Here is a 13,370-nt window from a genome sequence, read left to right as displayed (position 1 = left end):
TTTTTAATATTTTTAGAACATTTCAATAAAACAAAACAGAAATTAAGATTAAGTGACAAATTAAACACATGCTTTGGCCTTAACATAGGAAGGATTACTGCTACTTATTTTGGACAGTATCAACTACAGATAATTCTTAAAACTTCCTCTCCAAACTTCAGGACTGGGTGGGTACAGATCTGGAGGATTCTTCTCCCTCTATAGGGGCCTGATCCTACACCCATTGAAGTCTACGGATGCAGGATCAAGGCCTGGGGTTCTAGGGCAAGTTGCCAGGCCAGAGATTCAAGGCAGTCAAGAATTCCAGAGATTTTTTTTCCCTAATTAAAGAAATTCTAAGAAAGAACAAACTGGAAGTTTGGGTTTTGCTGTTCTCTTGGTTGTTAGCCTGTATTTAGATTTCTAGGCAATTGGATAAAGAAACCAAAGCATCAAGTTTAGTTTATATTGTATATTGTAGTTCTATTTTCACTGCTGACTGACAGAAGGGCCGATGTGGGGCAGAAAATAAAAGCATGTTGAGTTGCACCATATCCACCTTTATGGCTTATGTCATGTAGTTTAATATACAGACCTAGATCAGTCAGACAGTTGCACTACTATTTATAATCTCATTAACACAATCTCTGCATTCGAAACTTTGAGAGAAGTCCTGTGAAGGGCACTTCTAATTCCTAGTAGTGGAAGCCAACCAATTTTAAACAAATATCAGTCAAGTCACTTTATGACCAGTGGAGATGGGGGCAAGATATACTTGTATAAAAATATATTGTATATAACATGTTTAGAAAATTGCATAGACAATATTTTTATTTAAAAGTGATATAAGGCACAGTTTTACTAAATATATTGTCTGTTAAAAAAGCAAATCTATTTTAATCTCTTTGACATAATGTAATTAATAGTACCCTTTCCATAAAAATATGTGCAAGTGTAAAAAAAGAATTTTCATTTGGAACATGAAATACTCTAGTGTAAATGTTAAATCAGTCAATTTTCTAAAGTTTATTTGTATAAAATCTGACCACCACTATTTTAGATCACAATCTTCGGTGTTATTGTTCTCCGGACTGTTCACTGGCGGTTGTAGTGCTTTCTTCATTCGCTGTATAATCTAGATGTTCCATCATCTAGGCAGAAACAAGATTATTATTTTTAAAATACTAACTTCTTATTGGTCCAAACTTTTCATCTAGTTAAGAGAAATTTAATTAAGTAAGGATTAGAGTGGAATTAAGCAGCATACAGTGAGGAAATTCTCTGCACAAGACTGAAAAGGAAATATCCAAGCTTATTTTAATTAATTAACACTTTGCACCATGACAATGCTTTTCATTTAAGGATCTCAAAGCGCTCTACAAGAAATGAATTAAAAGCCTCAGAACACCCCTATGAGGGAGGGAAACATCCATTAAAAAAAAATTGACAGTTGCATAAGCAGACCAGGAAAGCGAAGCAACTTGTTTAAGGTGTCACAGTCACTGGAAGAACTGGAAATAGAATTCAAGCATCTTATTTAATATTTAAACTTCGGAAAATCCTTTCTGAAGAGAAAGGGTTAGACTGGCTTCACTGCAAATAAATACAATTTACAACTATGGTATGTAACCTATCATTTAAATCAGCTTTTGTACCAGATGAGTGGAGGATAGCTAATGTGACACCAATTTTTTAAAAAGGCTCCAGACGATGCAAAATTACTCAAGATAGTTAAGTCCAAAATAGACTGGAAAGAGTTACAAAGTTATCTCACAAAACTGGGTGACTGGGCAACAAAATGGCAGATGAAATTCAGTGTTAATAAATGCAAAGTAATGCACATTGGAAAACAATCTGAAATATACATACAAAATGATGGTCTAAATTAGCTGTTACCACTTGAGAAAGATCTTGGAGTCACTGTGGATAGTTCTCTGAAAACATCCACTCAATATGCAGTGGCAGTCAAAAAAGCTAACAGAATATTAGGAACTATTAGGAAAGGGATAGATAAGACAGAAAATATCATAATGCCTCTATATAAATCTATGGTACATCTTCAATACTGCCTGCAGATCTGGTTGCCTCATCTCAAAAAAGATATATTGGAATTGGAAAAGGTACAGAGAAGGGCAACTAAAATGATTAGGGGTATGGAACAGCTTCCCTATCAGGAGAGATTAAAAAGAATGGGACTTTTCAGCTTGGAAAAGAGACAACTAAGGGGGGATATGATATAGGTCTATACAATTGTGACTGGTGTGGAGAAAGTGAATAAGGAAATGTTATTTACTCCTTCACGTAACGCAAGAACTAGGGGTCGCCCAATGAAATTAATAGGCAGCAGGTTTAAAAACAAACAAAAGGAAGTGTTTCTTCATACAATGCACAATCAACCCGTGGAGCTCTTTGCCAGGGGATGTTGTGAAGGCCAAAACTATAACAGGGTTCAAAAAAGAACTAGATAAGTTCCTGGAGGATAGGTCCATTAATGGCTATTAGCCAGGATGGGCAGGGATGAAAACCATACTCTGAGTGTCCCTAGTGTTTGCCAGAAGCTGGGAATGGATGGCGGGGAGGATCACTTGATGATTGCCTCTTCTGTTCATTCCCTCTGAAGCACCTGGCATTGACCTCTGTCGGAAGACAGGATACTGGGCTAGATGGACCATTGGTCTGACCTAGTATACCCTTTCTTATGTTCTTACATTATTCTACCATTTTAACTATATTGCTTACACACTACTTGTCATCCATAGCCAACCCTTGCCTGTTTTTGAATCCTTTGTACAATTCTTCAGCTTTACAACCAACAAGTCTCTTACCTACAGAAAACGATTACATAAACAATTATGATTCATATTTGTCAAGCCTAGAGGTGATTAAGATCACCCATGTATTTAGGTACTGGGGAAAAAAAATTTACTGATTTAATTCAAAATCCACAGATTTCTGTTTTGTGATGGAAATTAATGTTCAAATTGGGACGTTAAAAAGCAAAGCTGGATTTTTTGTTGCCATTTCCATTGATAAGTAATAAGCATGGCATAACAAAGGTATAATTCCATTTTTAGTTGGACCTGTAACATGCACATACATACACTCAGGGTGAAATCCTGACTCACTGAAATCAGTGGAAAATTTCTCACCGACTTCAGCAGAGCCAGGATTTCACCTTTGCAATCTGATCTGAAAAGACACATCAAGAGCTTTCTGTGATTCTACAGATGCAAAATCCAGTGTTCTGACAAATCACGCAAAGCCAAAGCCCCTCCTAGGCGTGTCTACACAAATTAAGCATTGGAATCTATGTTCAGAATGGTGAAAATTTTTTTTTACATGTCTTTCATCAGAAGTCCAATCAAGCACTACCACATCACTCTGCTAATAATGCATACCCTCCTCTATCCCACTTAGTCTGAGATCATACGTGCAACACTGAGTTGGAAAAGAACTTATTAACTGTTTAAAAAAATCCTGCTAAACAAGCCAGTGTTAATTATGGGACCAATTCAAAATCCACTGAAGTCAATGGGAGCCTTTTCAATGACATCAGGTGGTTTGGGATTAGGCACATATTAACAATAGTGACACAGCTGATTATGTGTGTGTGCGCGTGTGTATATACACACACACACACCCCTCACATCTACCAAGATCAAATTCCAGATACAGAATGAATGTGAGTATTGCAGATTGCTTAAAATGACAGGCAATTTCTTCAGAATAAATGTTCTATAAACTCCATTTCAGGATCCTGTATTATTTCTTATATACTATATGTATGATGTGGTATAAAAATGTTTTGCCTCATGTTTTCAGGATGGCTGCACTACTCATGACCATGTATTTTGTATGGTTTTTTTAATAGAAACCATTTTTGAAATGTTTTGGTTAACTGAACAATGGTTATTGAAGCTCTTTTTCAAATCCCTTCCAATCTGTAAATAAGGGTGTTGAAGTTACTATGGATCCCCTAATGAGCAGACACTGGGGGAAGAGACAAATGATAAATATATCTGAGAAACATAAGCTACCTAACAGAGCTTTTCCATATGTAAGTGTGACAGTTTTACGGTCCAATATCACAGGATCCTCTCAAGCCAGAGGCAAGTGCTGAGTCCAACACTGAAAAGCGGAGACTCTCCCATTTATAGTGACACAAAGCTCCTATTTCTACCACAACAGGCAATGAGATACTTAACCCAAGATGTTAAGGTCCTGGGTCACAACACTTGTTTCTAGCTCTGAAAGGTCCTAAGATATCAAACCTTAAGATAGTGACATTTTTGTACATGGAAAAACTCAATTAGGTAGTTTTTAAAATGTGTTATAATTTTCTTCTGTTTTGGGGGTTTGTGTAGTAACTCAGGAAACCTGGCTTTAATAGGTGGAAAGTTAAACTTCCAACTAAAAGTATGATAGAATTATTTTAGAGATTTTGTCTGATGTGGCAGATACAGAATACTTAATAGTATGGTGTAGTATAAAGGTTTTTCTGGCACCTGTTTCAGATGACCAGCTAACTTGCCTGTGAACAAGTCAGTCATCCCAAACTCAAACCAATTAAAAAATCCCCCCAGCCTTATAAAATGTACAGGTAGACATGCGCACCATAATGCTAAAGTCTGATGATGTTATAAGAAACTACCGCTAGTTAATCAAATCTGTAGCTTGCAATTATGACCTTGTGTGATTTAAGTTACAGAACTAATAAAATGCATACATTGTGCAACATGTCATGTTATTCATATACTGTACTTGTTTGTCAATATCCAGTATAACAGACAGATAAGCGAGGAAGGGCTCACCACACAAGCCAATGACTTATGTTTACAGGCTGGGAAAAATTTGGAGAGAGAAAAACAATGATCTCCTAAGTCTCTCAGACATTATACAGTTAATATTGCATTTTTTTTTCTCCAGTGGGAGAAGTTTTACTTTAAAAACACCAAGAACAATTTTATAGGCTCCGCTAATACAAGCGCAGTAAAACAGGTTATGGAAGAATATTTGGATTAAATCAATAATTGGTGATAAATATCAGACCAAAAAAAAGAAACACATTTTCCATTTAGCTACACCTGTGAAACATAAGCAATCCAAAAGCCCAACTCATTTTTTAAAAAGCTATGCAACCTTACACAGAATTGCTGCATACTTAAAAAATGAACAATTTACTTTTCCAAGTAAATCATGTATTTCAGTGAGTCATGAAAGCTTTTCCTGTGTGCAATGATTCATTACAATTCCCAGCAGACTACACCTTAAAAGGTCAGAAGCTGAAAGTAGGGTTGCATCATTGTGACCTGTGAAATGTATGCTAACATGCTCATTTCTAAGACTTGAGCCTCAAAAACTCTCTCAATGTAACCTCAAGGAAGAATTCCACAGGAGAGGTTGAAAATTCATGCTGATAACACTGTCCAAAAAATAAGAACATGTACTCTTGTGGCAGAGTGAAGGGAGGAGGAAAGAGGGCGAAGAAAGTGTGTTTAAAGGTTAGAAATCCAGACTGCCCATCCCATTTTAATTTGCATTTTAAGACTCCCGCCTAGTTACTAAACAAACAATACAAGTAATCTTGGATTTGTGGCATTCAGCTGACTCTTTACTTCTGTGAAATCTGATCTGACTATTAATGTTGCTTAAGCAAGTTCTGTATTTAATTTCATGTTTCTCTTTTCAGAGGAGAGGAAGATAGATCAGGGTTCAAAATATCATATTTGCCCAATAGTGTGCAGTCTCCCTTCAGAGTTAGTTCAGACTACTAGCAAATAAAAATTAGGATGTTTTTAGAAAGCATAATAATGAGCAGAGACTGTGGATAGTATTCCAGTACAAGACCACTACATCTGCATTCTAAAAATCTCCATGAAATTTGATTGGAAAATGTATATTGCTCACACACTGTAATCCTTCTAAAATGATAAGCACAAAAAAAGTAAACAGAGGAAAAGCAATTAATTTACATTATGTAGTCAGGCATGCATTTTTAGCATTATATTTGGAATTATGGCCAAAGTGATTACCATTAATGTTAATAGCCAAGAGCTGTATTTGTGTGAAGTATCATGTTATTCCAGATACTGCACACTTCGGGTATGTCTTCACTACCTGCCGGATCAGCGGGCAGCGATCAATCCAGCAGGGATTGATTTATTGCAGCTAGTCTAGATCCCCGAGTGCACTCCCATCAACTCCTGTACTCCAGTGCCACGAGAGGCGCAGGCAGAGTCAACGGAGGAGCGGCAGCAGTGGACTCACTGTGGTGAAGACACCACGGTACGTCGATCTAAGTACATCGACTTCAGCTACGTTATTCATGTAGCTGAAGTTGCGTAATCTTAGATTGATCCCCACTCCCCAGTGTAGACCAGGGCGAAGATACTCATCTCAGGCTTTGGAATAAAACTGCTTAATCATCCTCCTGTAAGCTTTGAAAAGATGTGTAACAAATAAGGGGCAGGGTACTGTGCTGAACCATGGTCATCACAGGATCCAAGACAGTCAAGAAAGGCAGCACAATATATGGCTGGATATGGAAGCTCTTGCCTAGTAATGACTATGAGAGAATATTCACACACAGACAGTAGTATACAAGAATTATATGAGGCACTGAGCCAGATGGAAATATCTGTGGGGTATCACACAAGTAAGGATAGCAAGCAGTGTAATCAAACACCAATCCAGTGACTCTCATGGCATCCATGGAGATCTGGTGTATTGAGTAGTAGTGAGGTACACATGGCCTCTCCACCATTCTTATGAAACATGCTTCCACTTGCTCTCAGCCTGCATGTGCCCTGAATTTAGACTAAAGTTTAACAATACTCTCGGGAAAAATGTAATACCTAGAGAGCAGAATAACTCTCGTAATACGTCTTCAATTTTACATGTTAGAATTTTTAAAACATTCTTACCCTCTGTCAAAAAAGGGCATGCTTTAATTTTTGACAAAGGATGGGGGTTGTTAGGGGAAAGACAATAGAAGGACATCCTTCAGTTAGTTCCATGACATGTTTTTATTGCTGTGGCAATGTAGTGGAAAGTGGCTGCTGCTGCTGCCGCCATTACCCTACCTGAGTGAAAAGGTAGCTAAGTTACTGAAGAAAATGTGTACAATTTGTTTTTTGGTTGTTTTTTGGAGGGGGGGCAGACTCTGTCCTTTAGTAATACTCATTTTTGATACAGTTATTACCAGTAGTTTGCTTAATTATTCAAATTCCACATTAAGGCTGAAATCTTCATGACTCTTATACTTCTTAAAGTATATAATCAGAAGTTCTCATCTGCCTTATATTTTAAACGAATTATATCCAAAAATGGAAGGAAAACAGGTGGAAAAAAAGATTGAAAAAAAGAAAGCAAAAGAAAAGAACGGATGAGCAGATTAATACAAATTTCACTAAAAGAAGACTATATCACACCTTGTAGTAAAGGCTTCCTGGAGGAGTCCAACACCTAAATGAAATTCACTCCATTATTACAGTCATATACAACAGGAATGTTTCAAGACAAAACTAAAAACAAAAGAATGATTTAGTGATAACAGCATCTAGAAAACCAGAGCTATTGTGTCAAATGACACAGTCTAGCTTACATTATACATTAATGACAAGATATTAGGCATCTTCAAAGGTGATTTTCTCAGTGTGGGCGAATCCTCACAGGCATAAAGCGTGTGCAGCAGGTACATCAAGGGTCCCCATCCAGCCCAGTAAGGACTGCTCCAGCTAATGTATTCCAGTGCTATTTCAGCCCCCAGAGGCCTCAAGTTTACTCAAAAGGTGGCTGAAAACACACCTTTCCTCCAGCTGCACTGAGCATTAGCGACTGAAGATTTGGCCCCAATATATTTTTTAAAATAAAAAGGTATGTAAAGAAACCATTTCTAGTTCAAAATACAGAATATGCATATACTGCAGGAAGTTAAACTATGCAATAAAGATCTGAGATATATAGGATTCTCTGAATCTGAAGATGCATTGAATAAGATCCTCTGAAAAATATAAATTGGGTGAAATAAAGGCAAAGAAATCCTAAAACTGTACAGAAGAAATTGAGTAAGTGTCTCATTAAGATCACACAGAATGTTTAAATCTCAGCCAGATCTCCAATACGTAAATCAATTTTTGTGTGTGTGCCAAAAACTTTGACCCAATAACAGGGCCAAGTTCAGAGTGGTTTTAATCCTTAAAACAAACAAACAAACAAACCCCACTGTTGAAAAAGTACATAAAATAACTACTATGGCAACATAAACCTTCCAAGTATGAATTTTGTTAGAGGAAGTGTGAGAAAAAATTTTGGTAGCTAAAAAACTAGAAGTTTTTAGACCAAACATACTAACAACTTAAGTGAGGAACATTATATTGTTCTCTCTGAATGCAGTTAACTATAACTCTCTACTCCCAGAGGTAGTAGACAGGCAATGTAGAGAGGTTACCTCCATGCCATGTCAGCTCTACATCTGGATGAGTGTCATCCTATATAATATTAGCAAAAAAAAAAAATTCTTCCCGCTTTCCTTAACACAGCTATCTGAAAGTCAGTTAGTAAGAGCAATTTCTCTCAACATAAATCAATCGTTCTTGAAAAATGCAGTCCATATTCTGACCAGAGTTACCACACAACCCAGTGGAAGGAGATACAAAGATGGCTTTAAGACACCTTTAAATTCTCCCAGTATTCTTGGATTGTCCTACTGCTGAGCCAGTTCCCAGAATAAATCAGAGTAACATCAAGGCTCTTTTTACATATGCTAGCTACCAACAGCTCCCAAGAGATTGCAGGGACATAGAGATGCTCTGTCTGTGACCCCTTTCCATGGGCCTGGTGCCTTGTGCCAGCAGCCAAGAGGTGAATGGCATATGAGCCACTATAATTCTCACCACCCAAGAGAGAATCAATTTAGGCAGGGGAAATCCTCAAAGTGTCAGTTTACAACTGCTTTGTGCTGACACAGTGAAACACAAGTTTTTGATTGTAATTGATATTTCTAAACCCACCCCCCATCCCCCGGTCACAAATGGTCACTTTGTTGCAGAATGGCATTTGTGATCATGACAGCATAAGACCAATTCAGAAAACATTAGAAATTAGTTTCTAAACTAATGTTAATGTGTGTCCAATTTTTTTTTTTAAAGTGTATTCTAATACAAAACTATTGTAGACCGGAAACTGTTTTCCAATTTAACATTTAGGTGCCATATTCAGTGTTCCAAATGATAGTATCTTTGAGCCATCATCTTGATGCAAAGTGTTGAAAATAATACACATTCTGGCACAATTCCTACTGTATTCATGTGAAAAATGTCATCTGTTTTGATTTTTCATATTACTGGACTAAGCCAAATATCTGTATTTTCCTTTAAATCTTGTTCTATCAAGTTGACTTATAGACTAAAATATACTTAGCTTCTACAAAAGGCTTTTTCTGTTAATTAAAGAAATGCAATAAGCACCACTAATACAGATGTAAAGTGAGTGGCTACTAATATATTACCACATACTTATTCAAGGAAGAATACACACAAAGTTTCAAAACTGTCAGAACAGTTTTGTATGTATTCTACTTACCTGATAGCTGCTACCTTGCCAAAACTTCTTCATCTCCTTGCGTCTCCAGGCAACAAGTGAGCTGGTAAGGAGTGTACATGGTACCAAATAGAGAAGAGCTGGTTGTCCCATCTTCATCAGTGCCAGAACAACAAAAGTCAACACCATGCCAACAGCATAAGCTATTAAAAAAAATTCAGGACAGCTACTGAATAGTATACAGCAGTACATCACTCAATGTATTACAGATATCCCTTGCATACAGGACTAAAACTATAGCTATTACAGGATTTTCCATTTGTTTATGTAAATGTGCAAAAATAGTAATTTCAGTACACTTTAAATATTCATTGACATTTTCAAGAGTACTGATTTCTATAACGATGCAACTCAGATACAGACAAGTAAAACAAAACTAAAGATTAAAATATTGGCAGTATTCACTTCTGTAAAATTGAAGAAAATGATCTAGTAATTTCACAAAAGCAGTTTACAGAAAAATACACTTTGCCAAAATACTGTATTAAAATTATTTACCTATGGTGCAGGAAACATAATATACAGAAGACGATCTTGTCTGAATATCAAATCTTCGACAATAGGCAACCAGGAGACCTAAAGAGAGAACATGCGGAAAGTATTTATTGGAAGAAGTTTAAGTTGCCATAACATGAATTTACATTCATACTTCCCATTAGAGCAACAATATGGAAGAAAACAGTTAACTATAAAATTGTAAGTTAAATACCGTGGACAGCTAGAAGACTATTAGTTTTATTTAAGAAATCTTAGGCCAGGTCTATACTTAAAAACGTACATCAACATAGCTACTGTGCTCACGGGTGTGAAAAATCCACACCTGACTCCCGTAGCTATGCCAACCTAACCCCAGAGTAGACAGAGTTAGTTCAACAGAAGAATGCTTCTGTTGACCTAGCTAGTGTTGCTCAGAAAACCCCCTTCCATCACTGTACTGAATCACAGTGGCATGGCTATGATGCTATAGCTATGCTGCTATAACACCTGCAGTGTAGACATGGCTCTAGAATAAGCCTGTCTCTAAAGTCAATATCCCCATTTAAATGAGCTAATGTGCTTTCCATTTAATATAAGCGACAGATCTGCACAGTGGTAACAAACACCCAATACTTTGCACGTATGCAGTGCCTTCCATCAAAGACTCTCAACACACTTGAATTAAATTTTGCCTCAGGACAGTAGAGAAAAATTAACACTCATATTTTACAGATGAGAAAGTCAGACAGAGGTTAAGTGATTTCCCCAAGGTCTCAAAGAAAGTCCATGGCAGAGCCAGGTGCAGAACTCAGGTTTTCACAAGATAAGCCCTTCTAATCTTTTGTAAAGTGCTGTGAGATCTACTGATGAAGAGAGCTAATTATTATTATGATGTTGATTAAAATGCAAATATATTTTCTCCTTCTATAAACACTGTAGAAATAATTTTGTTTATGTAGTATAAATTGTCTTTTAAAATGAGGATTTTGTATTGTACCATACATCATATAATTAGAAATTAAATGATGATAATCCTTTGCCATGTTACATTTCCTGTAAAAAACCAGCTTGATTTAAGATCACTGATCCTGATTATTATTAATGGCACTATATTCTACAAATACAAGTGCCATGAAAATATATATTTGTAAAACAATTATATAAAAAAGCAGATTGTTTACAAATCTTAAAATACCAATTGTACTTAGACTACAGACTATTATAAAAATACAGATTGTTTTACAGTGCATGTACATAGATCAAAAGCTAGAAATCAGAATTAAACTCCGGAGCAGGCCTGAAATATAGAAAATCCACTTTGTAAATCAGGTTATTATGAAAAAAGGGTCACAGATAATTTTGTTTATAGCTGCTAAAAACATTTCTTTACCTGGTACAATGATGTCCCCGAAACCCAGTAGTGAAAATGGCATTCCACATAACGCCAGTGCAGAGTATTCAAGTCGAGGTACCCGAATAACGACTGGTAACTGTAAAACAATATTTTTAAATCCCACATAAATCCAATCTAAATCGTATAATTTTTTTAAAGAAACATTAAAATGATATTAGAACTACTTATTCATCTAGTTTCTGAAAAACATCAAATTAGGAAGAACCTGAATTAAGAAAACAGGAACCAACAAACTGAGTGTTTAAAATGTGATTTTAAGATTTAGAGTAGAAAAAAATGGATTTGCAATTTTACAGATCATATAAAGTGAAAAAAATTAAGAACAATGTAACCACAAACAATGGGAATATTAGATATGCATTGTTATCCTGACTATAAGCTATTGACGAACAATGATATCCAGGCCCTGAAGAGGAAAATTTTGAGAGTCAGGTTTTCCCCAAAAGAATAGCCTTTTCAGAGGATGCAATTTAAAGTCCAGTGAACATATCTGAAATACAATCCTTACTTTCTCATGGGGAGCTGAGCGTTCAGCAGGGCCTTCCACCAAGTTTCCATCATTCTAGGATCAAACCCAAGTCAACAGGTATTTAATACTTAAACAAAAGTAGCAAAAGCTGGCTATATTTTGTGAGAAAATTATACCGAAAAGCTACTTGAATTTACTGACTTTCCATAGCTAATTCAGTTAGTGTAATATCCTGCACATATGTATTCACATTGCATTCATACTACAGAAAAAGACTATTCATACCTTTTCACTGTTTCCAAAAGGACCAGCTGCAACTTCAATCATTATACTTTCCCCATTCTGAAATTTAAGGTTATTTTTAAATTAGTGAATTAATACTTATTTAAGTATATAGTGTAACACTTCAATATTACAGATTGAATTGCTGCTTGCACCTCAGTGTCCTATAATCCTCTTAATGTACTACTATATGCAGGATTATTTTGTCCAGGACATCATCTAGCAAACCCATTCAAAATGGAATGCACTGATCCAAAACAGAAGCTGTTCAAATTCCAGTGAAGTGCACAGATTAATGAAGTAAAGATTTATGCTTTTGTTTTGTATTAAAAACACAGTTAGACCTAAACTGGCTACTATAGTTTGTTTTCTGATGAAAGCAGCTAAAGTTTTATTTAGCTGAAGAATCTGTCAGCAATCTACTCCTCTGCCATTGTATCCTTGTTCTTTCTACTTTGAAATGTGGACACTTGCAAGTAATTTGTGCCACAGCACGTTAAAGAATCCGCATTCTACAAAGCGCCAAAACCTCAACTGATACATAAGGGTCTGAAAGCAAAGGATGGGGTACAGTAATATTAGTCAGAATTTAGACAGGATGCAGTAATAAAACTGAGAATTTGGAAAACAGCAGGCTGCTGTATGACACTGACAGCATTTATTAGAACGTCGACTATAGCAAGTAAAAACAGAGCAGGCTTTTGGGGGCTGTAGCACAAAACAGATATACAATAATTTACTGTGAGATCCATTTTTGAAGGATTAATGACCATCCTGAGGCTGGTTCCCGTCCCCCGCCATTATATCAATGCTCCTTACCTCCTATTTCTACTATAATTCCTTTGGATGTATCTACTGCTACTCATCCCCACTCCCTAGGCTGCATTTTGCTTGGATCCACCTTATTTTCACTACATTGTTTCCATTCTTTCCCCTTTGTTTTGAAGTTTAAATTAATGAGACAAACATTCCTGTGCAACCCTTCATTTAGATGTTGGTAGACTGAGAAACTGAGGAGAAATTACTTAACAGACAAACTCTTGGGAGTAACAGACTTTGAGTATCTAGAATGGTAGCCATGTCTGGACAATATTTAAATGCATAAAATTCAATCCACAAAATATAAAATGCACCAGCAGGCATCCATAC

The 13,370-nt window shown here is 36.3% G+C and overlaps 1 protein-coding gene across 3 annotated transcripts in view; it reads right to left on the bottom strand.

The window, feature by feature from the left end:
• Positions 1 to 975: 975 nt before the first annotated feature.
• The window catches only part of SPPL2A (signal peptide peptidase like 2A), a 46,497-nt gene continuing 34,102 nt past the window's right edge, over positions 976 to 13,370 (bottom strand). The window contains exons 11-17 of one of the 3 annotated variants that reach the window (XM_084640585.1): positions 12,225 to 12,281; positions 11,979 to 12,032; positions 11,447 to 11,546; positions 10,078 to 10,155; positions 9,562 to 9,722; positions 7,410 to 7,443; positions 976 to 1,130 (exon numbers count right to left, since the gene is read on the bottom strand). In XM_084640585.1, the coding sequence (XP_084496711.1) occupies positions 1,099 to 1,130; positions 7,410 to 7,443; positions 9,562 to 9,722; positions 10,078 to 10,155; positions 11,447 to 11,546; positions 11,979 to 12,032; positions 12,225 to 12,281 (516 nt within the window). In that variant the 3' untranslated portion in view covers positions 976 to 1,098. The remainder of the gene's footprint in view (positions 1,131 to 7,409; positions 7,444 to 9,561; positions 9,723 to 10,077; positions 10,156 to 11,446; positions 11,547 to 11,978; positions 12,033 to 12,224; positions 12,282 to 13,370) is intronic. The other 2 variants (XM_084640584.1, XM_084640586.1) reach the window with 2 other exon arrangements.

Source organism: Lepidochelys olivacea, assembly GCF_965140295.1.
Source record: "Lepidochelys olivacea isolate rLepOli2 genome assembly, chromosome: 10".
Taxonomy (NCBI): Eukaryota; Metazoa; Chordata; order Testudines; family Cheloniidae; genus Lepidochelys; species Lepidochelys olivacea.
The sequence above is the reverse complement of the archived record's forward strand: the minus strand, read 5'-3'. Positions and strand labels throughout refer to the sequence as shown.